This window comes from Hydra vulgaris, chromosome 12, assembly GCF_038396675.1.
Source record: "Hydra vulgaris chromosome 12, alternate assembly HydraT2T_AEP".
Taxonomy (NCBI): Eukaryota; Metazoa; Cnidaria; class Hydrozoa; order Anthoathecata; family Hydridae; genus Hydra; species Hydra vulgaris.
The window spans coordinates 85,278,274-85,298,552 of NC_088931.1; the positions used below are offsets into that span (position 1 = coordinate 85,278,274).

General features: G+C 26.8%; 1 protein-coding gene across 2 annotated transcripts in view; it reads right to left on the reverse strand.

The window, feature by feature from the left end:
- Nucleotides 1-3,540: 3,540 nt before the first annotated feature.
- The window catches only part of LOC100202393 (hyaluronan mediated motility receptor), a 68,523-nt gene continuing 51,784 nt past the window's right edge, over nt 3,541-20,279 (reverse strand). Inside the window, exons 15-24 of one of the 2 annotated variants that reach the window (XM_065814793.1) lie at nt 14,785-14,922; nt 14,189-14,260; nt 10,055-10,108; nt 9,925-9,978; nt 9,796-9,846; nt 8,228-8,276; nt 6,025-6,093; nt 5,740-5,847; nt 3,803-3,917; nt 3,541-3,701 (exon numbers count right to left, since the gene is read on the reverse strand). In XM_065814793.1, the coding sequence (XP_065670865.1) occupies nt 3,691-3,701; nt 3,803-3,917; nt 5,740-5,847; nt 6,025-6,093; nt 8,228-8,276; nt 9,796-9,846; nt 9,925-9,978; nt 10,055-10,108; nt 14,189-14,260; nt 14,785-14,922 (721 nt within the window). In that variant the 3' untranslated portion in view covers nt 3,541-3,690. The remainder of the gene's footprint in view (nt 3,702-3,802; nt 3,918-5,739; nt 5,848-6,024; nt 6,094-8,227; nt 8,277-9,795; nt 9,847-9,924; nt 9,979-10,054; nt 10,109-14,188; nt 14,261-14,784; nt 14,923-20,279) is intronic. The other variant, XM_065814794.1, reaches the window with a different exon arrangement.

Genomic DNA, 20,279 nt, shown 5'->3' on the forward strand with positions numbered 1-20,279 from the left:
GTAAGATTGCGTGATCAGTAGAATGACCAGATTTAAAACCAAATTGTTTATTGTACAAAATATTATTTTGGATTAAGAAAGAATAGAGTCTATTATACATAATTCGTTCAAGAACTTTTGAAATACATGTAAGAACAGAGATCGGTCTATAATTAGTAACGTCACTAGGATCGCCTGATTTGAAAATAGGGACCACCCTAGCAATTTTTATTTTTTCTGGAAAAACTCCCTCTTTTAAAGATAAGTTGAAGATACACAAAAGCGGGATTGTAATCAGTTTTATTGAATTTATAATGATGTTACCACTTAAATTGTCGACGCCTATACTTTTTTTGGGCTTAATCGAAGAGACTGCGCATAGTAATTCTTCTTCAGTTAGATTATCATTAGGCATAATATTAGTTTTATTAGAGACTAAGTATGCATCAAAGTTGATCTTAGAGGATTTAATTTTTGATGCTAAAGACGGACCAATATTAATAAAAAATTTATTAAGTGCTTCAGCCACTAATTCTTTTTCTATAACATAGTTGTCTTTGAATTTAAGAATTTTTGGAAAATTATTTCTCTCTGGATTATTTTTACCAATAACTTCGTTAATTATGCGCCAAGTACCTTGAGGATCATTTGAATCATAAACTTTTTAGAAAAACCTTTTTGTCACACAAATTTTAATCAATTCTGTCTTGCCTATCGTGCGCCACACCTGTGGAATAAACTTGTTTTGCCAAATTTTGATTTTGATCTAACTAATTCTCTTCATCTTTTTAAAAACAAAGCAAAAAATTTTATTCTTTCTCAAGATAACATTTTACAATATCACTAATCACTTGAAAAAAATTTAATTTCTTGTTATTTTAACTTAACTTGTGAACTTTTTTTTTTTTTTCTAATTTTTTTTTCTCACGTTTTGTATTTTATATCTTGCTGGTTTATATTATTTACAGTTTAACTCGTGTCAAAGATTAATATATATGTATTCTTCATAATACCTTGCACTTCACAATTATTGTAAATAAAAATATATTAAAAAAGATGTAAAAAACTATATATTTTATTATATTTTTTTTATTTTTATTATATTATTATATTTATAAGGTCCCGATGACAAGATCCTTGTGATCTTCTTTCGGAAACCTAGTTTATATTGTTAGTCTGCTATATTTATATATTTGTAAAAGTATTTTAACAGTTTATTTAATTGTATAACGACTGACTTTGTTAACTGAAATAACAAAACAAAAAAAAAAACAAAAAAAAAAAATGCTTTTTAGTTGATCTGAATGGTAGTTTTTTTTTATCTTTTTATAATTGACTCAAAGAGTCGTTTGTAGTTTTTATAATTGCTTTCATTACGTAGGGTTTTTTTTTAAAGGAATTTATTATATAATCTTTGTTTTATTTTAGAAGATTTAAGGATACCCTTAGTTATCCAAGGATTTGATAACGTTTTTGATTTAACTAATTTTGTAATTTCAGGAAATGCTTTGTTATAATATTTATAATATTCTGATATAAATATATCGTAGGCTTTTTTATTTGTGTAATTCTGTATTATTATGCTTCAAAAACTTAAAAAATAGACCTTTAAATAGACATAAAAGAAGCGGCCACTTTTTTAGGTAATCTGAAATCAAGTTAAAAGATTTATTTAAAATATAGAGTTAATTAATTAAAACACCTTAAAAGAAAATAATTTGAAATAAAGTATTTAATTAAACTGTATGATTATTTAGGTGGTTCCAAAAGTCCTTACGGTTTTACCACGGAGCACGCCGATAAGGAAGGAAGTTTACGCTTTCTTCCTTATCGGCGTAAGCTTCCCAGTTAAACCGGCGTCAAACCTCGGATCTCTTGGTTCTGAGGCAGAATTCTAACCACTGCGTCATGGCTGCACAAATTTAAATTTCTATTTGCAGTAAGTGGCAAATAAAACTAACTTTTAAATTTAAGAGAAAATCAAAATATAAAAGATATTTTGATAAATTAAGTGACAGTTATTTATATGAATATTATTAGTGATAAAATTTTCAAAAGATGATCAAAACATGATCTAATTAAATCAGCTAAATTATTACAATAAAATTACCCAGATAATTTAAAAAAAGTTTTTAAAACCAATTATTTAATGAACTCATTTTTATTAAAAATGCTGCCATAAAAACATGGGCGCTTAATCAGAGGAGCAAAGCGAGCGCTTTCATTGAGATATATTGAACTTTCAACGTCGTTACCAAGGACAGTATTACGAAAATATGGGGCACTACATTTGGGGCTACTTCGAGAGTGATTCACAGCACAATCGTAAATCTAGAAAATCTAAACATTTCTGAACCTATTTGAGTGGTTTCCGACTGTGCTTGTTTATTGCTTGTGCAATTTTTATTTTTACCTGATCATATCGACGAAAATGAAAAAAAAAAATCGTTCTATTTTCACACAAAAAACGAGCTTTCCTCGTGCTATTGTCGTGTAAGCAAAGCTTGTGCCTAATAAAGTCACTTTCAATAAGCAATTGAAATATAACACTTAAAAGCCAGGAACAAAAATTGTGTTACATAGTGTTATTTTTATAGTTTGCATTAACTTGCCCCGGCGTGTGTAAGTTAATACATTTGATAAAAAAACTTTATATTTATTTTTTGAGGCCCCAAGAAATGATATAATAGTAATGAATGCAAGTTCTAAGTTCATATTTTTCAAGACAACACTTTAACATTTAAAAAAAAAAAAAAAAGTGCCTTTAGGACTACAGAGCTCAAAGAGTAAAAATAACACTGATAAACAAATAAAATTTTATGGCGCATATCTTGTTAACTAGGTGGTTTTTTAAAACAAATTAAATATGTTGATTTCAAATATGCAAACCATTTTTCACCATCACGTCAAGTTGTAAAGATATTTAGGTTCAAATCTTAAGTATTTAGGGTAAAGTCCCTAATATTGTTGAAAAAAAAGTTATTCAAAAGTATGTCAACCTGGGTCTCAAAAGAAGCGTATTTTCATAGAGATTTTAAAAATGTTCTTCATTTGTAATAAAAATAAGTATTTTTTTGTATTATTGCTGAAAAACATTTTGTTGAAATTTTTTTAAGAGACTTTAGCATTTTTTTAACATAATTTTTTTGTCAATAAATTTTAAGAAAAAATATTTATGTTTTCTAAAATCTCTATGAAAATACGCTTCTTTTGAGACCCAGGTTGACATTCTTTTGAATAACTTTTTTTTCGACAATATTAGGGACTTTACCTTAAATACTAAAGATTTGAACCCAAATATCTTTACAACTTGACGTGATGGTGAAAAATGGTTTGCATATTTGAAATCAGCATATTTAATTTGTTTTAAAAAACCACCTAGTTAACAAGATATGCACCATAAAATTTTATTTGTTTATCAGTGTAATTTGCCCTGGTCTCCCCTACATATATATAAATTTGCAATTTTGACACACCAATATAGAAATATATTTTTCGTCCGCGTAGTTGCTTGCATTTCGTTTAATAACTGTTTAATGTGGCAGATTTAAAAAAAAAAAATTGTATTGAATTTAATTACATAATTTCCTAATTTTACAAATATTATTTTACTATATAAAAAGTAAAATTATTAAATAACAAAGTTAATAAAAGTAAAACAAATCATTGAGCACTGCAAAATTTCAATTTGAAGATAAAAATTCTTCCTGTTCAAGAATTAACTAAAAAATAAAATACATTATTTTACAAGTACATAACATAATATATGATTTCATGTTATTAAACATGAAATCTATTAAAGGATTTAATATTAATCACAAACCTTCTTTTAAAGGTTGACGTAAGACACTAGATGAAAGATCATCAATTAATCGTTTTGATTGTGAGTTACTTTCCTTCTGAAATTTTGCAATAACACTTTTTAATTTTAGCACTTCCTAAACAAAACAAAAAAACTTACAAAAAACCTTGTTTAAAACACGTGACAGAGATTCCATCAAAACGCACCACGAAGTATAATACCAAAAGAAATAAAAAGAACTTAAAAATACTAAAAACCCTAATACTTAATTCATTTATGCTTTCTTGAATTTAAGATTAAAAATTATTTTAATATTTATTGTAAAAAACGATATAAAGGCGAATTTGCTTTATTAAACGTTAGTACAAATTTACAAACATTCATATTTTCATAAATATTTTTCTTTTAAAAAAAATATGAAATATTCAATTTTTCATTTTGCAAATGCTTAAAACACAACTTGATAGATAATTAAATATAACTATTTTTTGAAAATCTTATTTTTGTACGAAATAAGGTACTCCAGTTGTTCCAACGAAATATGGTACTCCAGTTGTACCAACGAAACAATACTCCAGCTGTACCAACAAAAGCATTCATTAAACAAACAAAAAAACTTAATCTTATTAACTAATACATCACTATTTGGTCATTTAATTTTTTTAAATAGCAGGTGGTAATGCAATCTTATTTTGTTTCATCATTTATATTACAAATTCATAATAAGTGTCAATACGCTCAACTCATAATACTTTATATGTTATATAAGTAAATAATTACAAATTAACTTTTGTCTTGGCATAACTATATTATTGGATATACAAGCCAAAAAAAAATTTTTTAAACTGCTAAGTTAAAGCGTTACAATGATAAATTTTTTTTTGATTTTTTTACGCAAGAATAACTGTGGTTGCATTCTCTTAACGCAATATGTATAAAGCTTAGCTAGTGGTTGAATTCTTTGATCAACAAACAATACTAATAATTAATCAAGTAATTTATACGAAGAGATTGTAAATAAAGCCAATCAATCTATTAACAAGTTTGTTAGTGATGCTATAGATGGTGTATTAGCAATACATGTTGGAGTAGTTGGATTATTAAAAAGGATCTAAAGATTATCCCATTTCATAGCACAGCAGCGAAGAGTTAAAAATTTCACCAGTTCTAAACAAGTGTTTAGAATTATAATATATAATAAACAAATGCAACAAATTTACAGAGAATTAAATGAAAAAAAATATATATGATTAAGTGATTTTGAGTTTTCAAATAAAGTAGCTCTTTAAAACAAGAGAAAATTAAAACTTTCTAAAAAAATGTTTTTTTCACACTAACGGGAATGCAAAACTAGTTATAAAAAAACAAATAATAAACTCACTTATGCAATAGCAATATAACTAGTGATGTACCATCGGCTAATGCCGATTGTGGCTAATAATAGGTTTAATGTATTTATTTAAGGATATTATAATAATATTAAGGATTTAAATTACATATTTAACATGTTCCTATTCATCAGAAGTGATTCGACCTACTAGCCTATGATATTGGTGACCAGCAACCAATTAATCGGTTTAACCATTGGCCGATGGCATCGGTTGAAAAACAGGTGCATAGGCACACCTTATATATGCAAGTTGCATACCTAATATTAAGATATTACCTTTATATACATACATTAAACCCTAAAATTAGCCTTATTCGGCCTTTGCTGATGGCACATCACTAAATATAACAATATAGCTGTAAACTGAAACCTGAACAGTTGTTGTTTATGACAGACCTGTAATTTGCAATGGCACAAATACTCACTTGAAAAAAACAACAACATGAATATTTCTTGACTTGAAAATAATTTTAAACTAATCAGTCTCACCAATTAAACTGATATTACATCATAAAATATTTTTTTAAATAAAAATGTTGAAAATATATTTCATTATATTTGTCCTTACCATTTTTAGAGAGCAATTTTCTTCTTTCAGCTTTCGTACATGATGGATTTTCTGTTTGTTATTTTGGTGACCTAGCAACATTGCATACTTCTCAGATAATTTACCAAGCTACATAAAATAAGCAATAACTTTAAATATAAAAATTTCAGCAATCAACATGATATATCTTCTCAATTATTTTTTTTATATCTATATAAAAAAATCTTGTATATAATTCCACAAAATTAAAAATGTTCTACTTTTAACAATAAAAAATTAATAAAAACACTGACAATACATTCTAACCTCAACTTGAGATGCAGCATTTTCATAAAGCAAAACATCTTTTTCTGCTTGAAATTTATCTAACTGATCCTATAAAACAAAAATACTCAACACTTAAAACAAGGCTTGTTTTGGACAGATGTAAATTGCATCCAGCCATTGTCTTGACAAAGGCACTTTAAGCAAAAATTTTCTCATGACCAGCCTGACATCTAACAGGCTTGCATACTAAATCTACCTGGTTCTTAAACTCGATGGTAGCTCTGTTACGGCTGAAAATAGCTGAGTATTAGCTGTGCTATGTTTGGCATGAAGATAATCCGAAAAGACAATAACACAAAAGAACACAGTGTTGCCACTTAATGAGAATATCAAAAACATTGCAATAATTATTAGCAGTAAAAAATGAGTTTGTTATGGTTACCTAAGCAACTAGCAAAGTTAGGATTACCTAAGCAATTAGCAACTGCAATCCTCAATGATGTCACATAAAAATAATGGTGTGACAGAAGGGAAATCTCATTTAAGATTGGATGTCTGTCCTCAAAGGCATCAAAAAGTAATTTTTGCTAAGATTGAAGCATATAGTTGTGTCATCAACAAATATAGTCCTTTTAGAGGTAAAACTATCAGGGAAATTATTAATATAAATAAGAAGCAACCAGTACTAAAAACAAAACCTTGTGAGAACAATAACTTAAACTTCACCTATTTTAACTGCACAGTAAATCCTTTCTGTTATAATGATTCAATAGTCAACCGTAAAACAAAAGGATCAAAATTAGTATTGATTTTTAAACTTCATTTTTCATACTTTTTTTTTATATATCTAGTTTTTTAATAAAATACAAAAATAATTTAAACTCGACTCGAGAACTTATATAAAATTAACTTCTAAACTCATATAAAATTTGAGAAGTTTTATTTTATTGACTTTACAAAAAAATCTGTCAAACTTTTAAGATCTTGTTTACTGTAATAATTACTCATAAATTTTTCTACTTTCTTATTGCGTCTGAGTTCTTACAAATCTGATTCTTTTTATGAGTGTATACAGATAAATTTGTATTTTGCATATTTTAGATAATAAAATAAATTGTTATTACTTTAAATTACAGAGTGGCCAGCCAATAGCTAATTCAAAATTCCAGGATATTTCCAGGACTTTTCAAGGAAAATTTCGGATTTTTCAAGGATATGTTGAACTTTTCTAGACCAGAAAAAAACAATGTTGATTTAAAAAAAATATGAAAATGAAAAATAAATAAATAATTAGTAGATGTTAATAATACTGATAGTAACATTAAACAAATTTTTTTTTTGCATTAGAGAAAATCTATAATTATCAACTTCAATATAAATCTTTGCAAAATTGATAATAACTCTGTAACAGATAAATACATGATAACAAAATATTGAACTATTTCAGAAAAAAGTTCCAGGATTTTCAGGAGTTATTGCTAAAAGGTATTTTTCCAGGACTTCCAGGTTTTCAAGGACCGCTGGCCACCCTGAATTATTAAAAACTGAACATTCTAATCCTTAATTTACTAATAATTTAAATAACTTATTAATAAACCCGGGGTTGCTTATTTTATTATTATTATTATTATTATTATTATTATTATTATTATTATTATTATTATTACTACTACAGCTAAATTATTAAAAATCAATCTGTTTTAATTATTAAATCATTCTTGATGGAAAACTCTACTTTATTTCCAATAACATTTGGGGTAGCCCTAAGTTCCATCCTTGGTCCTAAGTTTATATTTATTTACATTAACCCCTCTTGTGTGGTGACCATAAAATTACAGTTTACCGAAATTTTTCAACAAACTGATATTACACTCTTGACATTAGTTAAGACCCAGTCACTGTAGTGCTTGTAATAGTGCAATTAATGTTGTTTGCATTCCTTTGGTAGATGGCCAAAAAAACACATTGCATTGAAATTTTATTGTATTTTTTGTAAGTTTTTTTTCTTTATATATCATAGTTGAATAATGAGTGTATAAAGAATTAGTAATAAAAGTAAAATTTAGTTTTTATTATTTTTATATTACATAATAACTACAGCATCAATTATGAACTACATTGATGAAGAGCTTAAAAACATCCATTTACATATATTAATACTAACATATTTATCATAATCTGTCATGAAATACTGTAAGTTATCATAAAATAAAATTACAATAAAATAAATATCATAAATTACCATAAAGGGTCCGGTTTTTTCTGCCAAAATATCATATTTTTCTTTCCATCTAAAAACAAATATTAATTGTGGAATATTATTGAGAAAATAAAACACAACTTAAATTTATAAGAATTTATAAGTAGTTATATGTAGTAAATCAGTAGTACTACTTCTTCTACTCAAAAAGTATTAATACTGGTTCATCGTGACATTTTTTTTTAGATAACTTGGCTGTACAATTCAATCTAATTTTTCAAACTTCCTTATTAAGAGCCTCTTGTGACTCTTCTAAACCAAGGACTTGGAAAAGTTTTACTTGTTTTAAAGTCCTTCTAAATATAAAATACACTTAATTTAAAAATAAAACTCTAATGTAAAATAGACTATTCCAAATGTAAAAACACACCTAAACAATCTGAGCCAGTAATGCAAAGTTAGACTTGCTCAATCCTGGAAAGTTTACTGGACCCCAGTTCAACAATTATTTCACAATTATAGGATAGAGTGTTAACAAATACAATTCTGAAAAAAGATTTTCCAAAAAAATATGAACGAAGTCACTATATTATCAAAAATTGTTAAACTTATTTTGAACTTAAAAATGCTGCAAGTTTGTTTTCAGCAACTCCATCATATTTACTACCACCATATTTATAACCAGTCATATTTACTACCACCATATTTACTACCATCATATTTACAACCAGTCATATTTACTACCACCATATTTAATACCACCATATTTACTACCATCATATTTACAACTAGTTATATTTACTACCACCTATTTACTAACATCATATTTACCACTAGTTATATTTACTACCATGCTATTTAATACCAGTTATATTTACTACCACCATATTTGCTACCACCTTATTTACTAACACCATATTTACTACCATCATATTTTTCAGATGTTCATATTCATTTTTGCTCAAATTGCATCCTTTTGATATATTGGAGAAACACGTCTACAGTAACATGCATTAAAGAGCTTATTATTTAACCATATTGTTTTCTTCCTAATGGTTAAGTTAAATGGAATAAAAATTGTTTGAAAAGTTAACTAAGGTCACACTAATATTTGTCTTCATACATTTTTTATTTCACTTTGACTAGCAGTACCATCAATACCACCTTTCAAATACACATTCTAACTTTCCCTCACTTTCAGCAAATATTTTTAGCGTCTTGGCATTAGAAAAACATAAGTTGTCAGAGTATGATTAAATATATAAATATTTAAATTATTTATAGAGATTTATATGATTAAATAAATACTTTGTAGAGGAAACACATGTTTATGCTACAATTACAATCTCATGATAACATTTTCTGTTTTTCAATCTTAAACTTACAAAGACGGTAAAAAAATTCAAAACATTGGAAACCAAACTCATGGCGAAACTAGTTTTGCACTATACAACCAAGTGTGTAGGGTAAAGTAACTCTCCTCTCACACATATATTACTATAAAGTAACTCTCCTCTCACATAGAAATCAATTCAACAACTACATATAACCTAGCAAAAAAACCATATTAATTCAAATGAAAAGTTGAAAAGATATTTAACTAAACTTACAACTTAATTTCTTCATGGAGCCGATAAATATCATGATTTTGAATCTCACTACTAAACATCATGAAATGAAACTTTAAAGCAGCAAAAAAAAGTAAAAAAAAACTTACTATGAACTGAAAAAAAACATACTGTTCCTTTATTTCTTCAGCTTTGGTAAGTTTGATCTGAGTTTCCATCAATCGCCTGAAAATCATTATATAATAAAATTCTTCTTTTTTTTTATGCAAAAGTTTTAATTTTTACTTTAAAAGTTGTATACCTAACAACTTCTTCGTGCATTATCTTTGATTCTTTAATTATCTCATCTTTTTCCCTGAATTCAATAATAATAAAAAAAGTTATTATGGGTATTTAAATGTATTAAAATAAAAACTTTGTTCTTTCTACAAAAAATTTATTTTAATTTATTTTAAAGTTTTTTTTCAAAGGAAAATCTTTCTTAAAGTTTTTTTTCCTCTTTTTAGAAATGTTTTTCAGGCTGGTTTAGTTAACAACAAAAGATCAATTAAAAAATTATAAAATCAGTTAAAATGCTTCCTGGATTTTCAAAATATTAGAAAAATACATTACATAACAAAAATATAACCATAACAAATTGTTTATTTATAGATCTTGTAATTGAAAAATTGAGCCAATACTATGTGGTTGAAAGAGCCCCCCCCCCCCCCCCGAAGTGACTCAACACCGTTTGAAAATTAAAAATTCAATTAGTCTCACATGAAAACATGTCAAATAAAAAATATTGTGGCATTCTTTTAAATGGAGATTTTAACTTTGCAAAGATTGATTAGAAAGAAAAATTCATCGAAGAAACAAATAAAATAGCCAGTATGCTTATGGACTTTTATGGACTGCTTAGACAAATGTTCTTTATTTTAAAATATAAATAAGCCAATATTTCAATTGGATGATAAAACTGAAACTAATTTCTTAGATTTAGAAATAATTAAAAGTACTTTGCAAATATGTAAGAACATCATCCAACCATATGTAAGCTAGATCATCATCCAATCATATGTAAGCTAGAACATCATCCAATTAATTTAAATATGGTCATTACATTTTAAAATATAGTTACATTTATAGTTTGCTTGAAGCAATGGCAATGAAGTTAAAAAAACAAAAACAAAAAAAAAAACATCTATATTAAAGGAGACTACAATGAATTTAACAAGCACTTTAATATTATTGAATGGTTAAAGATATTCAAAAATTTGAATGCTAACGAGTATTACGAAAAATAATTAGAACATTATAAAGTTGTTTGTTATTTAAATATATCATTAACTAAGTCAAATAAAAGAAAAAAAACACCTTGATTTAACAAAAAAAAAAAGAACCTTGGTTAGACAAAAGCCTATTAGAATTGACTAAGGCAAAAAAAGATTTATGGATAAAGTGTAGAAATGCCTAATTCAGAGCTCAAGAACCTGAGGCGCAAGAATCCAAAAACAGTTTACCAATATATGAATATAATAAAACTCTAACTAAAGAATATACCTAAGCTCTCAAGAACAAAAATGGAAAAGTTACTTTTAACTTTTTTTAATTTTTCACCTCCCCGAGGCTGAGAAGGTCACTACAGCTGAGGAGGTGACTTTTTTTGTGGGTACAACCCTCTCTCAACTCTATAACACTGAAACACGAACCTCAATGAACAAGGCTGCTGCGCGGAGAAACAAGTTGAGCGCGGTACTACCATGGACATGGTGGGAATTGAACTCGGAACTTCTTGCTTATGAGGTGAGGGCTCTACCACTACACCACTACTGCATAACTGGAGACACAATAATGAACCACTTAACTAAGAACAGTTTACTGCCTGACTCTCAACCTTGTTCTGTAATATACAAAATTTTTGCACAAATTTACTTAAAACATACATAATAACCGAAGCGCTTAAAGACAATTTAGCAATAAATTTTCTAGACTTTGCTAAAGCCTTTGATTCAGTTCTTATGAAATTCAATAATAATGAACACAAAGTAGTTCTTGGTGTGATCAGCTCTGAATGGAAAAATATAATAAATAGAGTATCACCAGGATCAGTTATTGGGCCCTTTCTATTTGTTATCTATATAAATGATGTAACAAGATAAAAAAATTAAAAACTATTTTAATCATTAACACAGTCAAATGTTATAAATGTTATTGCTGGAATAAGCAATAACATTTATATTTATTTAAGTAAGTTAAATGGAGTGAAAAATGGCTCCAATTGTAATGACATCAAATGGGAAAAATACATCAACACAATTGGAACAAGATCTAATAGAAAGCTTTGTCAGATAAAGAATTTTTTTTGTTAATCAGATAAAAGTTCAATGAATTTGTATACATGTTATTAGTTAGTTCACACTTGGAACTTGCAGCAACAGAATCAAATACATCTAGAAAGTTAAAAAACATAAAATATAATGTAATAAATTTGTTGTGAAGGCTGAAAAGATTTAAATTGACTAAACTTTAAAGACAAAAAGAGCAAGCGGTGATAGAATAAAATAAGTAAAAATCATCCTCTTAGAATAACTAATAATAACAATAACAAAAGATCATATACAATACATAAGTATGCAATAACAAAAGATCATATACAGAAAATATGAAAAGCAACTCACACGCTCTACCATAAGATTTAACTTCTTCACAAACAGAATAATTACCAAATGGAATAGTTTAACAGAAGAGATAATCAATTTAGATAATGTGAAGATCTTCAAGAACAAGTTTGATCTTTTCAAAAACAATCAAAAAGAAATACAAATTTAACTGTAAAACAAATTATATATATCAATTAGTAGAAAACTTTATTTATTTCATACTGCATTTTATCAATAAAGACTCGTCAGAAATGAATGTTCAAATTGATAAAACTTCGATTTATACCAAAAATTAAATTACCGAAAGTTATAAATGCATTAACTACTGTAAATTATCTATCAATATCACTGTAAAAATCCACACATTAATGGAATATGCAGACACTACTATAAAAAAAATTCTTTAGAACTGTTTACTTTAGCTCTTTTTTTAAATATATTTTTAAAGGGGGATTTAATACGATTATTTTTTGAGCTCACTTATTTTTATAGCTTTTTCAGAGAAACTTATTTTTGTGTCTGTATTTAAAAATCAATTTCAATTTTGTTAAAATAAACATTCATGGTTTGCATGTGTAATTATTTTAAATTTTTCGTGTATGCATAATATGCATTTTTCTGGAAATATTATATGCAGGTGCTATTTTAATGATGAACCAAAATTAAATTAAGAGACATTGCATGCAGGACACGTACTAGTGCACGTAGGACACTAGTACATTTGACACTAGTGTTAATGACATGGTTTGTTTTTCTGTATTTCATCTGTATTTTAATGCTTAAAAAAATCAATTTAAATTTAAAATTAACCTTTTATTTATACTTGCGAAACCGCTGCAAAATGTACCCACAAGCAATTTGGGTATCATTAAGCAAAATAAAAAACATTCTAGTCTATATGATGCTTTTTGTGTTTTATTGAAAAGCAACTAAACTTAATTAGTTTCCTTAACTACTTTAATGGTTTTGTTTAAAGCAATCTTAAATTAAAAACACCCCTTAACTTTTTCGGCTTTATCTGATTAATCAAAAATTAATATAATGAGGATGATTTTAAGCTGAGGATTTTTTCTCTTAATATTTTCAGTGATATAATGATTTAAGATTTTATAAACAAGCTTTAAAATTTATTTCTAAGAGTTTTAAACATCATTTGAAAACATTAGAGTTACACACTAGAGTTGCACCTGTTTTATATTCAAGTATAATTAAAAATATACAGAAACACTTTATAATCTTTATCATTTGTAACGAAGTGATTGTTTAAAAACTCAGGCTTTCTTAGAAATAGGAAAATGATAGTTCTTCAAAATTTGCAACCTTCTAGTATGACTATCCTGTAGGCAGATAGTAATATCATTGTTGCACCAAGCAGATAGCACTATCATGTTGATAGCACTATCTGGTAATACAAAAATATCTAATAGCTCATTTAAATAATAATTATGCCTTATTTGATGCAATATCCTTTTGTCTCTAAAAAGAAAGCTCCTCCGTTAAAATCATTTAGGTGCAAATGATTGGTAAATTTAGTGTTGTCTTTTACACAGGCTGCACAAAACTTTTAAATATTTTAGGATTATTAAACAAATTTATTTTTCAAAAGTATATAAAATTGGGTCTCAAAATAAAATTAAATAAAGATTTGGAAAATAGTTTAGTACAAAATTTTAACTTTAAATACCTTATTTAAATCTTTTTTTTTGAAGCATTCAATTTTTTATATGTTTAATTGGCTTTCTAATAATATTCTTTAAATAACCTTTGCTTTTCTAATAATATTTTTAAATCACCTTTGCTTCACTAGAAACTCTTCTTTTAAACTTTGCAATTGGTTACATAACATAGTTATTTCTTCTTTGTATCTATGAATTATACAAGAAAAATCTTATATTCCTTTATACATTGCGGTAGTGGTGTAGTGGTAAGAGCGCTCACTTTGTAAGCGAGAGGTTCCGAGTTCGACTCCCACCACGTCCCTGGAAGTACTGCGCTCAACTTAGTTTCTCCGCGCAGCGGCCTTGCTTGGCAAGGTTCGTGTTTCGGAGTTAAAGAGTTGAGAGAGGGTTACACCACGAAGAACAACTAAAAAATGAAAAAACACAAAAAAATGAGTAGCCTCCTCGACTGTATTGGCCCCCCTCGGGCCTTGGGGAGGTGAATAATCTGAAAAAAAAACTTTACATATTTATATTGACACTACACACTTTTATCTTTGTTTAAAATTCATTGCTAAAAAAAGTTTAAAGAGCTAGAAAATACAATACAAATATATATATATATATATATATATATATATATATATATATATATATATATATATATATATATATATATATATATATATATATATATATATATATATATATATAAGGAAAACCATGGTTACCCTTTAACATCCTGTAGTAAAGATTTTGATTTCATATCTTCTTCTACTTTTGTTGTTTCTAATTTCTGATACAATTCTGAAACCATAGTACTTTTTTCATCCAATGAGTTTTTTAAATTTTTATTTTCTTCCTCTAATCTAAAAAATGTTTTAAAAAAAAAAGTAAAAAAAACTGAACTCTTTCATTGTGAACTAAAGTTACAAAACCTAAAAAATCATTTTTTTTTAAATTGTTATTTGAATTTGGTATTGTAATGTGTTATTGAAAATTTAAAAGGAAAAAACCCTTTGAATAGCTAACCAATTAAAAACCATTAAAAGCTATTTTTATGCCATCTTTTAATCTGTCATCTGAATCTAATCTGTCAGTTGAAATGTTGGAACTAGTAATTAAGGTTAAGGATGTGGCTAACCTTTCATTATCCTATTCGAATCTGTATTTCATTATCCTATTCAATTCTGTATTTTATTATCCTATTCGAATCTGGATGAAAATGTTTTTATTAACTCATACAAGATATTATTCATTCATTTAAGGTATTATTCATTCATTTAAGATATTATTCATTCATTTAAGATATTATTCATTCATTTAAGATATTATTCATTCATTTAAGATATTATTCATTCATTTAAGGTATTCTGCATTCAATTAAGGTATTATTCATTCAAGGTATTCTGCATTCAATTAAGGTATTATTCATTCATTTAAGGTATTATGCATTTATTTAAGGTATTATTCATTCATTTAAGGTATTATGCATTCATTTAAGGTACTATGCATTCATTTAAGGTATTATTCATTCATTTAAGGTATTATTCATTCATTTAAGGTATTATGCATTCATTTAAGGTATTATGCATTCATTTAAGGTATTATTCATTCATTTAAGGTATTATTCATTCATTTAAGGTATTATGCATTCATTTAAGGTACTATGCAATCATTTAAGTTATTATGCATTCATTTAAGGTATTATGCATTCATTTAAGGTATTATTCATTCATTTAAGGTATTATGCATTCATTTAAGGTATTATGCATTTATTTAAGGTATTATGCATTCATTTAAGGTATTATGCATTCATTTAAGGTATTATGCATTCATTTAAGTTATTATGCATTCATACAAGGCATTAAACATTTATTGTTATTTATTATTTTTTTATTTGTATTTCTCTGATAATATATCTTTATTCTGAAACATTTTATTTCAGATTATTTATATTTTTAAAAATTTTTTTAATAACATTTTCATTTCCAACAAGGCTGCAAGCAACCATGATTAGAGTTAGAAGTTACTGGAACAGAGAAGATGAAGTTTATAGAGCAAGACAACAATTAAAAGATGACTTAAAAAATTGCAAATTATATGAATCAGACAAACAAGATGAAGGAAGCGAATTGCAAAGAACTGATGTTTGAGGAAAAAAACTAGACAAATAAGAATTTTCAAAACTTAAAAGGATGTCACAGTAAAAGGATGAGACTTAAATAAATGACGAGTAACACAAGAATGAGTTTTAGTAGATGGCACAAGAGACGCAAGCTCTTTAGAGTAGAGCCCCTTATAATTTATAGAAAAGAGAAAGAAAAACAACATTGCAACAATGTGATAATGGTTGGAGGTTGGCTGCAAGAGCAGGTTCAATTATGTTTACATTGTGTTTTTGCACTTTGTCTAAAAGAGAAAGGAGATCATTGGAAGATCCGCCTCAGATATGGCAACAGTATTCAATACAAGAACGAATTTGAGATTTATAGAGATAAAGAATAGAATCCAGAGTAAGAAAGTGGCGAGCATGATAAAGAGATGTAACTTTAGCAGATGCTAATTTTGCAATGGATTTGATATATGGTTTCCAAGAAAGATCGAAAGTAAGAGTTCCTAGAAGATGAAGGGTAGATGACTCATAAAGTATATTACTGTTCATAAATATAGGAAGATCTAGATTATTGTGATAATGATTAGCAGGAAAAAAAAATTTTGTTTTATCTGAGTTAAAGTTCACCAGCCACCAAGAGTCCCATGCTGTATCAGAAATGAGATCCTTTTCAAGTTCAAATGCCCCCTCCAAGCAATCAGAGAGTGTTGACTTCTTATCAAACTTTTAGGAACAGAAAATTTGCAAGTTATTTTTTGTGTTTGAACAACCTTGTCATGCACTTCTATTAGAGTACATAAAAACCGCAATACATAGTTACATTTATGAACTCAGTGGGTTTATAACAACAGCATATGACATAGTACGACAAAAGTATAGCATATTACAGCATTAAAAAAGTGTTTTTTTTTAAAGCAGCAACTGTTAGAAATGTTTTAAATAAAACAAGGGAATTTCAAAAAATAACATAAAATTTTATTTCTAAATCAAAATTATTCAGCTAAATAAAACATGAATTATTGCTAATATCATTAAAACCACTCATCATGTTTTTGAATGTATGATAACTACGAATTAAAAAAAATTCCAATAAATAATTAACTTGGTTTCTTTTTTACCATAAAAATAAATATTGTTTTACTAAGATTTTTTTACAATGGCAAGACAAAAATATAAGGCGAAAACTTGTAGCTCATAACGAAGACTTCAGTATTCAGATAGTCAATCATGAAATGCTATTAATGCGGTTAAAAAAGGTATGATTGTGTAAAAAGCAAGAAAGACGTTCGGAAATAATTATCAGACAATTCGTGGTAAAATATCTAGAAGAACTACTTTGAAGATACAACACTGCAAGTATGAATCAGTACTAGTTGAACACATTGAAAACAAGTTACCTACATGCACAAGAATAGGATTTGCCATGTATGTAGTACAGCTATTAAATGCTGTAAAAAAATAAATTGAATTCCAACAATATAAAAAAACAATTTACTAACAACTAGGGATGGCACTTTTACTTATTTTGATGTAAAAACACGAATTAATTTTAAGAATAAATTACTTTACATAACTCATATAAAAATATATAATTTACTTACATTTAAAAGTAATTTTTTTTTTTACATAAATTATATAACCTGTAAAACTTAATTATTTAAGTTAAGTTTTTTAAATGAGTTTTCAAATAAGAAACTGTTACTGGAAAAAGTAGTTTACTTTTACAAGTAAAAGTTATTTGCATTTTACTTTTACTTGTAAAACTTACTTTGAAAAGTAATTTTGGTTATAATTATGTAAAAAATTTATATCAAAATGTAATTTACTTTTTATATGTAAAAAAAGTTGTTTATGAAGTAAACTTACGTAAATATAGTATTTAAAAAACATAACACTTACTTTACAAAATAAAATAAAACTGCATCATAACAACAAATTACTTTTACACTTAAAACTAATTAGCAAAAACAGCTTACATAAAAGTAATTTCAAAAAAATTGTTATTTACAATTATAAATAAAAGTAAATTTTTTCTTTGAAACTTTATACTTTACTTATTAAGTAAGTAAAATGTAAGTTATACTATTTACTTTCTCAAAGAACAGTCATTTCATGTTGATTTAACATAAATTTTGAGATAGGTAGCATATTTAAATCCATTGCCTGGCCACAATGTTTTTTTTTGGCAGGAGGAGGGGTGGGGGTAGGAGTGGGTGAGTGGAGGTAAGGAGGAATAATTTCTAAGCTATGGGTAATTCATGCATGTGTAAACCTTGACTAATTCAGTGTTCGTTTGAGCGCGCTTTTTCTCCAGTTTTTTTCTTTGTATTTGCCTTTTCAATCAAGTATTTTGTTATGGTAATATGACACAATATAACAATTATGGTATCTGAAAGGACATCAACTGCTAAAACAGTTTTCAAAAAATTATAAATCATTTAAACTATCTGATATTTCTATGATTAAAGGAGTGTTTATCAAATATAACCTTTTATTGCGTTTTATCATATATAATCTAATTGAAAAAAGATGGTAAGGAAAGCTAGTCAATCTTTTACTATAGGTTGTGGGCATCCTAATAATCTCCTTTTTGTTGCATTGATGTCCAACCCCCACAAGGATGATTAGAAAAGTAAAATCTTATTCAATTAAAATAGTGCTTTAAAAAAAACGTAATTTTTTTTGCAAACGTTAGTTTGATTTCACAAGTTGTTTGTAGGCTATCAGTTGTCCCAGAACCTTGCAAGTGATTTTTAACTACCTTCCAGACTAGCTAGAACTCTAAAACTTTCAGCATTTGTGTAAATTTAATAAACGTACATGTTAAAATTGTTTTCAGAGCCAACTGGAGAACTCCACTTTTTAGAATCTCTTTTTTTTTTGATTCTACTTTATCTTTCAAACTTTACTTAGATTTTACTTTATCTTGACAGCATTTGTGAGATCCTGATGAATATGCATGTTTAATTTGTTCCCTGAGCAAGGGGGGCCATACCCTTATTTTTTTTCTGTGATATTTTATTTTTCTTTAAAGTTGAGGTTTATAACTTTTTAGAAAGAAAGATTTTTTGCAAAACAGCTTTGAAAAGGTATTTTTTTGATTTATTTGTTTTAGTATTAATTTTTTTGTCGGGAGGAAATAGGTTAGTGGCCCTGATAAAAATTTACCTAAAAGGAGCCGACATATTAGTAGCTATGCTGCTGCTTTTCGCTTCTCTTATTCAACGTATCATTGTCAGGGCTGTCCCGAAGAGGTCTCTCATGTGGAGGTGGGGTGTTGTATGTGTTTTTTGCCAACCAGTGACACACAAAAAAAAAGAAAAAGAAAAAAAAAGTCCTTGATATTTGACATTTGCCGACTATACTTCAAAACTGCCAACTAAAATGCTAAATGTACAAATGTGTTAACTCAAAGCATATAAACAACTTTGGGGAAGGAGGGTGACAACTCCTATACCCCTTTTTGGAAATATACCTGAAAAATTAATATATAAGTAGCTGAAATACCAAATTCTCCTGTTTTAGTATGTTATTTTAGAAAAAGAGAAATATTTTTCTAGAATAACATACTAAAACAGAAGAAATATTGCATAAATAACAGAAGGTTTGAATAATTTTATTTTTTTAACATATAAAAAAATTGGATTAAAAAAATATTATCCATGAAAACATAAATTAAACAAAATACAAGATTTAATTTTAAATTGATTTAAATACAAGTGGTATTGCGTAGTATTATCAAAAGCAATGTAAAAAGGTTTAATAACTTGAAAATGCGGCAATCACCAAACCGATTAGAATTACGTAATCAACAGCATTTTTTAACTGATAGTATTATTATATAGTTACGTACAAATGAGGTCTTTTAATGTGTTGTTAAAAACCATGTTAAACTTGTTTAAAGACTTTATGAATAACCAATAGTATAATGATGTTTACTTGTGTAAATTTTGAGATACAATATTAATATAATTATAAAAAACCAATGATTTTGGTTAATTTATATACTTTTGGTAAGTAAAACATACTTAAGTGCCAAACTAAAGTATGTTCTTCTTTATATCACATTAGAACGTTTAGGAAAAGATTTAAACAACCACCTCATTTGGT